This window comes from Engystomops pustulosus, chromosome 1 (genome assembly GCF_040894005.1).
Source record: "Engystomops pustulosus chromosome 1, aEngPut4.maternal, whole genome shotgun sequence".
NCBI classification, from domain to species: domain Eukaryota; kingdom Metazoa; phylum Chordata; class Amphibia; order Anura; family Leptodactylidae; genus Engystomops; species Engystomops pustulosus.
In genome coordinates this window covers 144,740,581-144,757,907 of record NC_092411.1, presented here as the reverse complement: position 1 = coordinate 144,757,907, position 17,327 = coordinate 144,740,581, and the positions used below count along the sequence as shown (strand labels likewise).

Genomic DNA, 17,327 nt, shown 5'->3' with positions numbered 1-17,327 from the left:
TATAAAAATTGCTTTACATATAACAAAATAGTAAGATTTATTAAATACTATTTTTAAGGGTGCGACCTTCTCCACACATATCATTAGTCATCGAATTGCAAGCATCTGGTGGATATGATCCTTATGGGCAAGAAATTAGTCGCCTAATTGCACGAGGATGGGTGAAGGTGGACATTTTCGACTATCAAAACCGAGTCATAAGTGGAAAGTGGAAAGTTCCAATTCGGATCCTTCCTGTTAAGCCATCACTGACAACAGGGGCTTTAAATGGGGTGCCCCAGGTATAAATATAAGTTTGAGAGTTCATATAACTATAATGTGTATGTTTTCATTGTGTCTTAGGCTATATTCACACTGCCGTTGCCTGCCCGTACCGTACCGTAGCGGGCAACGGCAGTGTACAGGGAGAGGAGGAGGAGGTGAGCGCATAGGAATAGGAATTAAGGGCGCACGGCGCCGTACTACGGGGAAAGATAGGACAGGTCCTATCTTTTTCCGGGTACGGAGCGGTACGGTGCCGCACGTGTGCTGCACCGCAACGTTCCCGTAGTGCGCGTGTGCCAATTGATGTCTATGGAGGACGTATATCGCCCGTATATACGTCGGCCGTATATACGTCCTCCACACGTCAGTGTGAATGTAGCCTTATAATGAAATGCAACTAAAGAGAAAGAATGGAAGTACTATAACTATGATGTAATGAAGAAAGGCCAAACTCTAGTAGATCACTTTAAGGGGATACCAATTGGTGCTGCATGTAAATAGGAACATCATGACACAATTGCCACACTGAATCAGACTTAAGCAGTTACAGAAGGATTGCCGATAGAGTGCACACAGGTCTTCAAAGGGATTCAGGGTATTCTTCATATAAAACTGTTTTATTAATGTCTCGATAAGACAACGCGTTTTGAATCTTATAAAACTCCTTTTCCAAGTAAGAAAAGGCTGAAGCCTGGGTTATTTGTAAGGGAAAACTATAACTATGATATAGATATATCTAGACTGCAATTTTCTATTTATGAATAGTACCTGCTGTTTATTTATTTATATTCTCTTTTTAGTTAGAAAGTACCGAACTGTTCATACGACTTGTGAATGCAAGGGATGCAGATATACAGAGCACTTACCCCATTGATATGACTAACTCTATATACTACAAATATCCTCCTCTGGTGAGTATATTTTCTACATTTTATATAATGTTTACATTTCCCAGCATACATTTTTGTATGCAGTTAAAAAACCCTCCAAAATACAGTACAGTTATATCACATGTCTGTTAAGGCATGTCTGTTATAAATTTGGATTTGTAAAGTGCTATAAAAGTGTTTTTAAAAAATAAATGTTGCTTTGCTCCGCAGACCGCAGCATATTTCCATCCAGAGGAGCTTGTTCTTCAGTCACCCTACTATTCACCCTCATACAATTTCCCAAATGTGCAGCCTATGTATGGAGACAATGTGGATTCTCCCCCTTCAAGAGATGATATAATGACACATTAATGTTGATAGTGGAATTGGATTATAATATTATCATTGATTTCTCTGAATAATTTCAATAATAATAAAATGTTTTTTTTTTTAACATTGTGTAATGGATTTCCTTATCTATGGTAGCATTTATATTCATTAAACTGAAAACATAATACCTAAAGCACAAAGCATTTATGGTTAAACTGTTACAGGGCACTTACTGCATCATTTATGAGTCAAAGTTTAATTTAATTTTATATAGGAGATATTGATAAATGTATATTGCGTATATATTGATCATTCTGCTTTGTAAATTACAATCATATCCTATATGTGGGCTGCATAATTCCTATCCCCCAAAAATTAACTTTGTAAGCCTACCTGGCACCCTGCAAGAAGGAGCCGTGTTTGCTTATGCCAGGCAGTGTCTCTCAGTTTATGTCTCCTGGCAGCTCCCTTATCCACCTTCCTTTTAGCTGATGTCATCCTTTGCTCTGCAGGGAGGGGGGGGGCATGCCTAATAATTTTAAGTAATTGGTCCAGTGGTGGACATTATCATTAGCTCAACCTGTGCAGTTACACAGGAGTAAAGAAGATAAAGGAGCCCATTGTCATTATATCATTGCCATCTACTGTCTATCATATTTTATGTACCGTATATTAACCTGCAATAATGAACTTTATAGCTAGGAACCACTAATAGATTGAGCTTGTATATTGTTCCTGCACAAGATCCTCCTGCTTGCTGTGTCTAAAATCTGAAAGTAATCTGCTGCAGGATTTTGCCTAATGCAATATATTATATAACACCACTTATCTTTGATAAGAAAATAAAATATGAAAATAAAAGAGCCATAGTTATATAGAATACATTTTATTTCACTTATTTGATCATTTTTATATTACAGGTATATCTTCAGTTAACCCCTGTATGGTAAATTCAGAAGAGAGAGGTCCATTGAAATTGTTGCTTATGCAGCTTTTCTATGGCATTCAGACTGCTCTTTCCCCATGTGGAGCCTATAGAAAACATTTGTCCTATGTCAACAAAAAGAAAAGTATTACTATTTTTATACATAATGTTTTTCCATATAAAGGGTTACAGCTTGAAAAAAATAACTTATTGACTCACAGCAGGATGATTTATTCATGTACTCCCTGTACACACAAAGACCTACCCACTACCAAGCTCATCTTTATCATGTTATGTTATAATGGAGGGCCCACTAGAAACTGAAAGGGCAAATCACCCCTATTCTTTTTCTCTGGTAATGGCTAGTCATAAATTCATAATACAATTCATTATGCAAATCAATGCCTTGTCTATCTGTGACAGTAGTGGATTAGAATATAGGCAGTTAGTGTGGTAGCCTGGGGCCAAAGCCTTCTAGGGGGCCCATAGCCACCAAACCAAATTTTATACTAAGAAGGACCTTCACCCATGGAATCTTCATACACCTGTTCCTGCTCGCAATACACGTATACATAAAAGCCATTTCAGGACCTTTGAAGGTCCTCTAAAGGTCCTGAAACTGCAGTTTGAAAGCAGGCAAAAGAGATGCATCTTCAAATGCACGGCACTCATGATTTAGGTGGATAAATCCTTTTCTTTATTGGTTGAAATCCAACATACTGATCACAAATTCAGGTACATTGTAATATTAGCGATCAACGCGTTTCGGGGTATAGCCTTAGTCATGATCATGACTAAGGCTATACGCCGAAGTGCGTTGATTGCCAATATTACAATGTACCAATACAGAAAAGGATTTCTTCACCTAAATGGGAAGTGCCGGACCCTCTTTCCATTTGAAGTTGCTGTAGCAGCCTGTAGTAGTTTGAGGCTTTTCCTGTGCACCAGGTGAGGATAATCATTACCCACTGTGAACTGGATCAACCACGGATGCTAAAAGAAGAGACGCATCCTCCATTTCCCAAGAAGCTTGATAAGAGTACCATATGTAGGAAGTGAATTCCATACTTGTAGGGGCTATAATATTAATACAGCTCAAGGCCCACAGCAGTCTTAATCCTCACTTGATCTGTGAATATGTTCTATAGCTTTTGAGATTTCAATAACTTGGTTTGCTCAGTCTCCTTCCTAGCCGGCTAATTGGTTAGTGTCCCAGGGGGGGTAATGGAGGAGATGCTGAGCAGCTACATTTATAGATTTGTACAGTACATACAGTGGCCTCCAATCTGTACCAGTCTCCTGACTGCTGTATACACTTTTATAACAACAGCTACTTCGAGTATGCATAGCGACAGTTATAGAGCTATTTCTTACTAAATGAGCCTCATTCAAAAGATAAAGTATATTAGAATATTACAATAAATTGACCTGAACTATATGTTTCAGAATTTTTTTATATTGAATTTACTTTTTAAAGAACAAATTTTTTTCCACAAATCAATAGCTCTTGGGATATAAAACAACTTTGCCTATTATATGTGTTACCTATATCCAACAGTTTACTTTATATAACCCTCATATTATCTCAGTGCTAACGGAGGTTCTTCCTCTGCCTATGCTGACAAGCCCTGTGAATCTGTCTATTTAACAAATCTACAGCCTCATAGGAGGGTAGGGGCTACTGCTCCCTGCTCATAGAGGAGGAGGTCATGTGACAGTGATCTCTCTGTGTATGTAGCAGAGTTGAATGTATTCAGGGTTGCGGATACAGATGTCTGCTACACAGAATAGGTACTTTGAAATGTCTAAAGTTTTATGAAAGTACAGTTTATGGTCAATAAACATGAAAGTACAGTTTAAAATGTGTAAATGTATTACTGTGAAAATGTTCAACAAAAGCAGCTGAAATGGTAGAATTAAATATTTGCCAAAAATGTTCCACTGCTATGGTGCCTGAGGTAGTGTCAAAATACCAGAGCATTCCACCTGTCCCTGAAAACTTATTAGATATGTACCTGCATTAAACAAGGATTTCCTACACGATTACCAACATATAAATCCTTCATATAGATCTACATTGAAAAGAAATGCTACTGTACCCGGTGTATATCCTGAATAATTGGGGAGAAGACCACTGTTAATTCTGTATATTAATTTTCCTTGTCTTCTTTGTAGATAATCACTTGTATTAGATAACTTTGCAGAATGATTGTTTTCTATGAAATCTTCTGTGAAGATTTTCTTCATTTTTTCATTTTTGGAAGAGGAAACATGTGTCCTTTCACCTGTCTTTACAAAGCATAACACATGCATGACTGACTATGACAATAGATTACATAGAATAATAGATTATTTATATAGTGTTTATTTTTTTTTATTGTCAGTTTTAGTCAAATTTACATTATTGGAAATTCTTCTGGTAGACATTTTGATATCGGTCTTTCTTGGTGAAAAGTCTAATGTGCAATATGTAGCTGTAATAATCTCATCCATTTATCACATAAACATATATGCATATAAATTACTTATACAAATTAAAGAAGTAGTGCAAGAACAAACCTGCTCAGTTCTCCTATTATATGGTGACCTCTCCATAAGGGTACTGTTTTTCAGTGAAGGCCATCTCTCCATGTCAGATGAAGTACATTTTGCAGGTGTACCCAGTTCATTCTTTATTTCCTCTATTGCTTTTATGGCAGATGAGGTTTGAGGACTTCCGTCATAAGTGTGCTTTGTTCGAGTATAAAAATACTTCCCACTTGATGGATAAAAATATCCTTGGATTGAGAAAAGGAAATATCAGAATACACAATTTCCTACTAAATATGATTGGTGCCTTTGTTGTATTTATAATATAAAGCAAACAAAATGTAGCCCAGTGTGAGGAACCAATTATATATGATGATATATGCTTCTGTGTTATAGACTTACAGAAAATATTCAAGATTTCGGACCTCAAATAGGGCCGAATTTAGATCACTTTTAGGCTTCCCAAAGACTATACTAATACCAGGTAGGAGGTACCATGACTCCTCCCCTATATATGGTTCCTCACCCTATAGAATCCCGTTAGGGACCGGGCTTATATTAAAGGAGAACTGGTGGTGGCTTTTTCATTAGTTTGATAAGATTCTGTCTCACTGAGGCTAGTGAGAGGGATCTTACAGTCATTCAGGGCTGTGATTTATTGTTGTGCCATAAAGTTGTGCCAGAAGTTGTGTGGACAACTTTAAATCACTTCCTGCACCTCTCAGAACCCGTGCGTTCTGGGAGTGTCTATAAAAGGATAACTAAGTGACCTTGTGTACCCTTCAGGGGTCCAGAACATTGCAGTTTCCTTCTCAAGATTCTCAAGCCGGAAACTGTTCCTTGGGCCGTGTAATCCATGACAGTGGGCAAGAGCCCATAGAAGTAAATGGGGACGTGTGGTACGGTCCCCATTTCACATTTGTGTGCAGGGGGCCTGACAGCAAGACGAGGCCTTGAAAATTGCAAGAAATACAGAATTTATATTGAAAATCAATATTTCAATATCAAAACAACTGAAAGGCCTAGTTTATACCTGTGTTGGACCTGTGCTAAACTGGGCCAAACATGTTTAATGTATATTTATACTGTACAGTGAAACGTACCTTGCTTATTGTTCCAGTTTTCGGCATCTCCTCTTGAAAAATTAGAAATGTTGTCTCCTATCTCTATGTTAAAGCAAGGATTATGATTGCCTTCATATGTGTGCCGGCCAGGTTCATAGTTGGACGATCTTAGAGTAGCATTGCCATATATTTTACCTTGTTGACTACGAAGTTTTGGAGTGTAGCCAATGTAACTGAAGGAAAACAAGTAAAGGTGAGCAAGGAAAGCAAGAATTTATATTTCCCATTATGTCCTTGTCAGACTACCATTACAAACACACTGCTTATCCAAAATAGTTTTCCATTTTCCAAAAGAAAAGTATGGGGGACACTTAGTCATCACAAATTTTACTGCGATGCAAAAATTTTTGATTATTAAAGATATGTGAAGGGGCACAGCCACCAGCAGAGTAGGCAGGCACAGGGGGTTCCTGCCCTTATCTGTGCACTTTCGGAAAAGAATCATGATGTGTTTGCTGTGGCAGCGTGGCATGTGCCACTCTATCATAAGCCGGCGCTCAGAGCCTCAGAATATGATAAATCTCCCCCTACATAACTATTATTTCATCTGTCACTAATTTGCACATATACAGCTAGTGACGGGTTCCTATAGAGCCCTATTAACTAACTGACACCCTTCTTTTATCTAAAAATTGTTTCCCTTACATCTCTATAAATTACCTTTTATCTTATATTACCTGGAATCAAAGGGAGCATGTCCTGCTCAGCAGGCCCCTCCCATCTACTCCTCCCCATACCTTATGCCACCATTATGCCCTGTCATGTGACCAGAGTGACATCAGGTACATAGCCTCTTAATAATAGCAAACTGTACCCCATGCATGTATCTGATCACATTGAATATTAGCAGCCGGTCCCTAAGTACAAGGCAGAGCAGTGATTTGAAGAAACACAGAGCTGTCAGTCACAATAATGGGGTGTGGTTCTCTGGTATCTCTGACTCTTCTCCTCTCTAAGGAGTTTCATAAAAGCTAATTTGCATATCATAAAACATATGTAATTTAGGTTCAGTGCCCCACTGGCAGCTAATTTTAGGTGATATGGGGAGTGGTCAAAATCTGGTGACAGGTCTTCTTTAAGTCAGACGTTGATGTTAATTATGTACCTTTCAAAGACAATAAGGCATAGTTTTTCTTTTCCCACCCTGGAAAACTGATTTGCATGTGTTTGTCTAAGAATTTACGGCAAAGCATGAATGACCTTCAAGCCTCTTTACACCTGTAAAGGTGGTCTGCAAAGGCAATACAGTTTCTTCTTGGAAATACATTCTTTATACTAGTGCAGTGATGGCAAACCTTTTAGAGACCAAGTGCCCAAACTACAACCCAAATCCAACTATTTATCACAAAGTGCCAATATGGCAATTTATTACCTAACTCATTGTTCCCTGCTCTGCTGTAACTTTCAATAGTATCAGTGTTCTGAGGACACAGTAGATAGAGGGAGGACTAATTCAAGGTCCCCAAAACGGGAAGAATATTTTTGTTTGGAGAAGGAGCTACAATGATAATTCTTATCTGTCCACACCTTCCCACTCTACCTGTAGTCCCAGGCAGCGCTGTTGTTAAATAATAGCATTGAGCGTGACAAGTCCTGGGCTGCCAGGGAATACTTCTTGAGTCTTCTTTGGTGGTGGCCCGGGTGCCCAGAAAGAGGGCTCTGAGTGCCATCTCCGGCACCCGTGCCATAGGTTCGCCACCACTGTACTAGTGTATGTCTAATAAGTTATAGGCCAAGTGTAGGATATTGTAAATGCTTGTTGTGGATCTCAACAATACAACACCTTTAATAAATCTTTCGTCATACAGCTGAATCATATTCCACAGCAGTTTAAAGACCATGGGGTACAATTATGTCCACCTTTACAAAGAAAAAAGGGGAGTTCTTGTAGCCAAATAGCAGTCACGATTTACAACACGGTGATAGACCCACAAAGCTGCTATATTATTGTTAACAAACAACTTAGATTATACACTAGTAAACGTATATACACCAAACAGGAAACAGAGTCCTTTCCTTAAAAAAACACCACCTCATAATCCCCACACAGTAACTACACAATCAACTAGTTCATATGGTAGAACAACCTGTTTGATATATGTGAATCCACCATACCACTGAAGAGATTACACAAATTTCTCCCCTAGACACAGTGCCTACTCCCGTAGACAGATAGATTTACTCTTCAATTGGGAGCATACAATGGTCTGCTCAAGCTCCGATAGAGGTGGTATTCTCTGATGCATTTTCCAGTAGTACCGACTTCATATGGAGGGCAGACATGTCTACCATCTCATCACCACAAAACCAATTTTAGTTCTGCTCAAAAGTAAAGGGACATCATCTTCGAACTGTGGCCTTAAGAAATATAAGCAAATAAAAGGGTTTGAAAAATATTGGAAATGTTTGTATGGCAATGGCTATTTTACTAAAGGCGGTAGCCTTTATAAACCAATAAACCAAAACAATTCTGTTATGATATAATCCACTGAAATTTAATGAACTTCAAGAAACTTTTTTTTTATCAAACTTTCTATATCATTACTGAAAACAATAGTTATAAATAGTTATAAAAGTGAGGTTGGTTGTACACAAATTTCTACAGTCCATCGAAACGGCACTGTGTGTTTGTCAGATTCCATGGCAGCTGTGCAATGACTCACGCCCACTACGATGAGTTGGTCTGTGGTCTGCGGAATTTGACCAGTGATTTTTTAATCACTTGAATCAAATTTTAAAAAGTTGTCAGTTTAACCATATATTAGTATATATGCAAAAAGAGAGAGAATATATTATTCTCTCTCATTGCATTCATGCTCATTTATTACATGGAATAAAATAGAATTCCACCTTTCTTGCAAAAAATCAGGATTTTGTTTACTTTTTTTTGGAAGCCCACTAAAGATGATTTATTTATTGGTGCTACCCATGGTGCATGAGAATCACAATCTTTAGGTTTAGATGTAATTAAAAATGTATTTCCTATATTTTGGCCATATACCATACATCATACTGATGTATGATGTTCAAATATTTCTAACATACTTTTTGTATGGCCACATCCCAGTCTGTTGCAATTAATCACACATTTACGCTGTTGCCTTGTAACTTATCTTACATTTTCTGGAATACTACAGACCAACTGATTTAAGTTTATCCTCAATTTGCTGCACTGTAAGGCTGTATGCATATGAATGTATATCTGGCCGAACAACTTGCAGTGGATATTTCTCCCCAGATATGGTGCCAAGTCATGGACCGGTGAACACATGTTGTCTCACAGCACACAGCGCATGAAAAAAAAAAGCTATGGGTGAGCTATGTAAAATAAATTAGGTATGGTATGGTACTCGGTATAATTAATTTCAGGGAACTATATATGCATAATAGTACAAGTATGAAACTTATGTGTGGGGGAGGTAAAATTCTTGTCAGTCAGGGGCCACAAAATTCTTAGTATCTGCTGACTTTTAAATCATGATTTGTTAGAATCATGGGCCCTGATATCACTGTAAATAGGAGTTTACAAATTCAAAATGTATGTAATTCTGAACAATTTTCAACCCCATTTGCTCTTTTTTAATGCAGTGCAGCTGATAATCCCCTATAGAGACACAGACTGCAAAAAAATTCCTGAAATGGGACAGTGGCTGCCACCACACAACTGTGCTCGGTCATAGTGAAATATGATTCCCTCGAGTCTACTGGCTGAACAGAATCACCAAACTTTTTACTCTGAACATTTTTTTCTTAGAATGACCTTGTATGTGTAATAAATGTGTTTTCACCTATGTGTGAATGGCATTTATGGTAGCTTTTTTTTAAAATAATTCTTTTCATTTCAAAATCAATAAAATTACAGGCTACATTCATACATTGGCTCTGCGGAGAGAAGCAGGGGATGAGCGCAGCTCACCCCGACCCTCTCCATAGGAATATACAGCGCACCGCGCCATATTACGTAGAGAGATAGGACATGTCCTATCTTTCTACGGACAACGGAGTGGTATGCTGCCCCACTCCTGTACAGGGCCGTGAGCCCATAGAAGTGTATGGGGGACGCATATACTCCGTATATACGTCGGTTGTATAAACATGCCCCATACCTTCGCGTGAATGCAGCCATATACTGGAAAATTACAAACACACATTATTGATTTTCATTTTACCCCAAATAACACCCACCCACCTCCCAGCAGCCAGCCGGTCCGGGAAATAAAATAAAGGGGGGGGGGGCTAATAGGAAATACGGCCAGCATACACTTACTCTCAAATTAATAATCCTCTCTTTTTCCATGTCAGAATTTTCCCCATATCGGCATATTTGATTTTTTAATTACTTTTAAATTTCTCCTAATTATATCCCAGTCTTTCAAATTTGGGAGAATCTAAGATATCCATTTCCTGACAATAATATATCTTGCAATCAATATAGCTCTGATTACCCAATTAATTTGATGCTTTGTACCTTTTATATCCTTCACATTGCTCTAAATAATAACATCTGGATTGGGTGGTATAATAATATGCAAAATCTCACATATCTTGTCACATATTCTTTCCCAGAATTGCATAATGGCACTACAATTCCAAAACATATGGATAAGGTCAGCGTTTTTCTCACGACATTTATAGTACTCAACCTCTTTTCCTTTTTTGACTGAACAAAATTACCAAACTGTTTTCTCTGAACATTTTTTCTTAGAGAGACCTTGTATATGTAATAAATATATGTTTTCACCTATGCTTGAGTGGCTTTTAGCTTGCTCATGATGACTCACAGCTCATTTTACTCCAGGGGTCTAGTCATATAAAAACCGTCATTGTTAGAGTAACTACTCATAGTAAGGCCATCAAGTAGACTAAAATGTCCTTACATCCTGTGTCTACAATATTGCTATAATGAAGTGTTAAAAAAAGAAACAAAAAATAATTCATATTAAAATGGTAAATACTGAGTGACAGAAATAACTTACAGCTCATTTCCTAAAATGGTTTTGTTAGATAAAAAATATGACTCCTTTCATAGAGAAATTATACCACACCCAAATATGATTTTTATATAGTATTACAACTCAGCTCCAATGAGTTATTTAGGTGTGGCATTCTTTTGGAGGAAAACATTTGTTTTGGTTGTTTGGCAATTTTGTTTATTTATTTGTTTATTTTTTTAAATAGCCAATTTGTATCGCTGTGTATTGACCCAGAGTTATGTTATAGGAAGAACATTTTTATCAGAAAAAATGGCATTAAATGTGTGTTATTTTTTATTTTTATACTGCACAGAAAAGGTTACTAACGTTCACCGGTAGGACATATGAAACCCAAAATTGTACTATTAAAACTTAATTTAATCCTGCAGAGAACAAGACCCTATACAGCTATAGTGACAGAAATATATAAAAGTTAGAGCTTGTAGAAGAAATTGACAAAAATACGAAAACTGGCCTGGGCATTAACGTGGAAAACAGGTGTGGCAATAAGGGGTTGAAAGGAACCTGTCAGCAGAATATGGCCAAATGAACTGCAAACAGTAAGTTGCCACGTAGATTAACACCTTCCAAATCATGTTTCTTTCATGGCCCAGTGCTCTGGCGAATTGGTTGTATAAAAACACAGAGGTGAACCAAGCACTGAAGTCAAGCTCTCTCTGCCTCAGAACATCCTTCATGTTGTGATTGATCTCAAGCACCAGGCATCTGGATTCAGTTACTTGTATCCATAAACATTGGGCATTAACTCACAGCTGAGGGAAGAAGAGGGGAGGAAAAGGTTGGTTGTTTATAAAGTCCATTTTTTAGCCAGGTTGATTGTTGCAAGAAAGTAGGGTAGTGCGGAGACCCCATCCTGCGAAGAATTTCTGGCAGAAGTACAGAAATGTAAAAAATATGAGAAACTTATTGCGGAGAGAGGGGGGATTGTAGAGAAATAGAAAAGGGTTTGGTGTGTAGATTTTTGATAAGGGTTTGTTATTTAGTAAAATGTTGTTGTATTTTCTTTTCTCTGTCTCTCGCGGGCTTGCTCTGCCCATTTCAAACCCCCATTAGGGTGGAATGGGGAGGGGGGGTGTTCTTTAATTGGTATTTCAGAATGATACATAAATATGTGGATATTATTATGTATGTTAATTTGATTGTTTTAATAAAGCGTTTAAAAAAAACTCACAGCAGAGGGGGTGTTCTGAGGTGGGGAGAACTTGACGATATCCTACCAAGTTGTAGACTAAACATAAATGGATTTCTACCATTGCCTTTTGGTGAAAGTACTAACTCATCTCAAAGCTTTGCAGGCTTAGTTCACAGGAAGCACACAAACAAAACAAATACTTTTACTATATGGAAGACCATCAATTCAGTATCGGTAAATGTTTTGTCAACCTTTTGTCATTCCTCCATTATTCATTACATAAAAAATGTGTAGAAAGTAATAGAACCAAGACTAAAGATAGCCCTCCATGTGTTCAAAGGAATCATAGACTAAAAGAGGTAATTTACAAAGCAGTACAATTTTGCATAGGCTGTAAATTGGAGTTGTGGGGAGACTCTTAATGCTAGCATTACCTAGCAAAAAAATAAATTTTTATAGTAGACCTTTGACGTATGCAGCAGTTCTTTTTTAATTATTTATATATTATATAATTACTTGAACATTCAAATTATTATGCAAATAATATTTATCTCTAATTTTCCTAAATGGTCGATGCAAATGGCACTCAGTACAGTATAATAAAAGTCAACACACGTTAGAGTATAAATTGAATTTTATTGAACAAACCTCCCAATGATAACAGTATATTCTTCAAAATTAAAAAAAACTGCACAGTTCCAAATTAATATGAACAGCAGTTCCAAAACATGTTAGAGGTTTTAAAAAAACGGTGGTCAGTCAGAAACTGTATATACTTTGCTGAGGTAATTTTCACAGTTCAGGAACCCTAAAGGGGCTTACCAGCTCTCTCTGATGTCCCAGATTTGTTGGGACATGGTGGTCAACCACCAACCACCCACTTCTCCATCCATCTGGACCATCCAGGGTTGCACTTCACTTCATGTATGTATGAGCCCACTAACTTTAACCCTACCCCTAACCTTGTCATCAAGCAAAAGATCTTTGGTTTGGCGGATTACGCTGCCGCTGAAAATCACCTCCTATTTTATCCAATTGTACTTGAAGAAGGTCTGATTAGCCCGAAACGCGTCTACTATGGAATAAAGCATTTTAACCCTCTTGAAGACCCTTGTCCGAATAGAGCTGTTCCAGCCCTCTTTTGGTTTTCTAAACCACCCCTTCTGTCTAAAAGATCTATGAGGATGGGAGGCAGTTCACATCGAAACAATAGCTCTGGGGGGGGGGGGCGGTTCTGACATCATGCAAAGAAATTCAAGTAGAAACTCTCTGAAAACTCACAGGTTCAATGGGTGTGAGAATTGTGAGGGTGATATCAAACATGTAACTTGGCCTCTTAGGATGTTTTTGATTGAAATATATTTTGATTTCAGTGAATGTGACCTCCTAATGCTGCAAATTGAAAAATGACCATTTTTTTACAACCTATAAAATGATTTAAAACTCTGCTGTGCATAATAATTTGGAACTGTGTATTTTGAGGTGTTTTTTTACATACTGTCATCATTTGGAGTTTTGATTTATACTCTAACTGGTGATGACTTTTTTATACTGACTGTCATCGACCATTTAGGAAAATCAGAGAGAAACATAATTTGCATAATAATTTGGAAAGTGGTGTATCTAATGTTTATTTTGCTTAAATTAACTCTTTGAGGGCAACCCTTCAGACTTTACTTTAAAAGGGATTTGCCCAAGTAGTAAAGTATCTACTAAAGCTAGACTGGCACCACAGATAAAAACGGGCCATGTCCTGACCAGATTTTACAGACCAAGCAAAGAGCCAAAGATGGGACTCCTTGCATCATAGTGAAATATGTTCCAAGGAATTGTTGCTTGACAGGGTGGGCCCCTTTTCACAAAATGAATAGAGTTGCAGGTGGAGCATGCAAACGTCTTAACCACTGAAATCCAGATGATCATGTTTAAAGGAAACAGCTGCAAAAAGTCACAAATTGTTGCCTACAAAACATCCACTTCCATGCTGGTTTAGGAAAAATATTAGAAAGAGTTGCTCAAAAATGACTACTTTTGTGCACCCAACAGACTCATATGCCAGATTTAACATGTGCCTCTAAGATAAATAAAACAAGGCCAAGCCCCCCAAATAGATAGGTGCAAATCTCCAGACAAATTACCCCCCTCTTTCTTGGATGTTTTAATGGAATCTACAACACACACGTGAATGTAGCCTTATAAGAACACTATCAACTTCATACATTTTTTGGAAATTTTTGATATTTATTTTTAATTGTTTTGATATATATTCTTTAATAACTGCAGATAACAGTAATAACTCTTTATTTATATAGCGCCTACAGATTACACAGCGCTGCACAAAGCATGTCAAATTGGTCCCTGTCCCCATGGGGCTCACAATCTAAACAACCTAACAGTATGTTTTGGAGTGTCGGAGGAAACCGGAGTACCCAGAGGAAACCCACGCAAACACGAGAGAACATACAAACTCTTTACAGATGTTGACCTGGATGGGATTCAAACCCAGGACCCCAGTGCTGCAAGGCAGAAGTGCTACTCACTCAGCCACCGTGCCACCCTGATAAGATCTAAGCTATCCTATAAAGCAGTGGACAAATTCAAATTTATGGAAAACATTTGTACAGTATATGTTTGGATCTAAAACTAAAGTATAGTTTCACAATCTGGCCAAATGTGACACGAACTGAGGATGCATGAAATAAACTAGTATAGGCATATATAGGCATTGTAATTCTGATTTTCTAACACCAAGTTACTCTTGACACTCTAATAATGTCACAAAAGTAATGCAGGAAAATATACTACTACTAAACGTAATATATGATACTAACATTCTACTTACCCTGGTATATATTTTGGGTCATAGCTGGAAAATAGAGATTCAGGTAGTTGTGGTAAAATAATAGGCATTATTGTAGACAGTGTTGATGGAGTACAGACGTAACAATAAAGATTACGGAGAACCTGCTGTAGTTTTCCTGGTAACAGTAACTGGAGAAACAAAGGAATTTGTTATCACAACCAGCTCCTCTGTTCAACTGCTTGTCTGCACATGAGAATGCCGAGCAGATTTAACCTCTGAAATGAATGTATACAAAATATTAATGACAATTATAATATGACAAAGTTAATGTTTTTTTTATTTTGCTTTACTAAAAATGTAATGTTTTAAATGAACACTGGATTATTTTCTTTCTTTGCGTGTGTGGTTGCTATAGTAACTATCACCACAAGGAAAATTCAACTATTTTGCCACCTAGTGTTAACTGAACTAAATGTTTATGCAGGTGCCTGCTATTTAAAACACTATCTTATGTTGTCATGTTTCTTATATTTGCCATTTATTTAACTCCGCACTTGTTTTCATATTAATGTTCAGCCCATTTTTCATTTTTTTGTCAATTCCTTCAACAAGCAATAACTTTTATATTCTTCTGTTTAGCTCTATAGGGTCATGTATTTTGTGGGACAAAATGTGGTTTTTAGTAGCACAATTTTGGGATTCATATGCCCTACTGGTGGACTCTTATTAACATTTTCAATGCAGTAAATTTAAAATAGAACTCAAATCTGCAGGTTTTTAAATAAACATTTTCTGACTATATTGTCGGACAAAAATAACATAATATCCTTTTTCTCTGGGTCAATACACATACAGTGATATCAAATGTATAGTTTTTCTTAAAATGACCTTTACTTTTGGGGGGAAAACCCTTTTTGCATTGCCACCTTCCAGGTACCATCAACTTGTACCATCAACTTGTACCACCATTTTACTCTTTATTGATCGGTAAGATCCGAAATAAATTAAATTTTTTTAATTACATCGACTGGACCGTGGTTTATATCACCCCAAAGGAGGTTTCCCATAACCAAAGGCTCAAGTGGTTTTTCCTTAGCGCCCCACGCAAACTCTTACATTTTTTCTGTTTTACACTTGCTGTTACCGAAACCTTTAGTTTCGGGTTCATAGAGTTGTGGGAGCTGCTGGTTTTCCACAGAGAGAGCTAAATCCGGATTGGTAACATCAAGGACCTTCCCCCAGGAGTGGGAATCTATGCAAAACACCAAGCTGCGCATAAGGTGAGCACCCTCTATACCAGGGGTCCCCAAACTACGGCCCGCGGGCCACATGCGGCCCGCGGACCATTTTGATCCGGCCCCGACGCTTGGCGCACCGGCGCCGGTCCCCCACGCCCTGCGACAGTCGGGCAGGAGCCTCCGTCCGTCCGGACAGGAAGCTCCTGCCCGTCACTGTATAGTGCTTGATGCGGCCGGAAACGGCCGCTCGAGCACTATTACTGGAGCGATGTGGCCGGAAGAAAACCCCGGCGCACATCGCTCCATGAACTAGGCTGCGCGGCCGGGTGATGACGTCATCGCGCGGCCGCGCACCCCTTCCTGCCCGGACGCGGCAAGAAGATAGAAGACTTAAGTAAGTAGAGGACAGTTTTTATTTTTTATCAAAAAAGATTGTGGCGACTGGGGGCCAATAGTTAGTTATGAGGGGCAGCTTAGGAAATAATTAATTATGAGGGGCAGTATAGGAAATAATTAATTATGAGGGGCAGTATAGGGAATAATTAATTATGAGGGGCAGTATAGGGAATAATTAATTATGAGGGGCAGCATAGGAAATTAATGAATTACGAGGGGCAGCATAGGAAATAATTAATTATGAGGGGCAGCATAGGGAATAATTAATTATAAAGGGCAGCTTAGGAAATAATTAATTATGAGGGGTAGCATAGGAAATAATTAATTATGAGGGGCAGTATAGGAAATAATTAATTATGAGGGGCAGCATAGGGAATAATTAATTATAAAGGGCAGCTTAGGAAATAATTAATTATGAGGGGTAGCATAGGAAATAATTAATTATGAGGGGCAGTATAGGAAATAATTAATTGTAAGGGGCTGTATAGGGAATAATTAATTATAAAGGGCAGCTTAGGAAATAATTAATTATGAGGGGCAGAATAGGAAATAATTAATTATAAAGGGCAGCATAGGAAATAATTAATTATGAAGGGCAGTATAGGAAATAATTAATGTTGGGGCCAACATAGGAAATAATTATGAGGGGAAGCATAGGAAATAATTAATGGTGGGGGCAGCTTAGGAACTAATTAATGGGGGAGGGGCAGGATAGGAAATAAT

The 17,327-nt window shown here is 37.8% G+C and overlaps 2 protein-coding genes across 4 annotated transcripts in view; one reads left to right on the top strand and one right to left on the bottom strand.

Moving 5' to 3' along the window:
- Nucleotides 1-1,538, top strand: part of LOC140090359 (coiled-coil domain-containing protein 17-like) — a 52,507-nt gene extending 50,969 nt beyond the window's left edge. For all 3 annotated transcript variants that reach the window (XM_072126546.1, XM_072126545.1, XM_072126544.1), the window contains 3 exons: nucleotides 59-281; nucleotides 1,065-1,175; nucleotides 1,365-1,538. In XM_072126546.1, the coding sequence (XP_071982647.1) occupies nucleotides 59-281; nucleotides 1,065-1,175; nucleotides 1,365-1,505 (475 nt within the window). In that variant the 3' untranslated portion in view covers nucleotides 1,506-1,538. The remainder of the gene's footprint in view (nucleotides 1-58; nucleotides 282-1,064; nucleotides 1,176-1,364) is intronic.
- Nucleotides 1,539-2,333: 795 nt separating this feature from the next.
- LOC140090193 (uncharacterized) lies at nucleotides 2,334-15,181 on the bottom strand. Its single transcript, XM_072126543.1, has 5 exons — nucleotides 15,010-15,181; nucleotides 6,021-6,214; nucleotides 4,948-5,165; nucleotides 4,488-4,677; nucleotides 2,334-2,513 (listed from the first exon to the last, which is right to left on the bottom strand). Exons 1-5 carry the CDS (start codon nucleotides 15,075-15,077, stop codon nucleotides 2,416-2,418), a joined length of 768 nt encoding a protein of 255 aa, XP_071982644.1. The 5' UTR covers nucleotides 15,078-15,181; the 3' UTR covers nucleotides 2,334-2,415.
- Nucleotides 15,182-17,327: the final 2,146 nt, after the last annotated feature.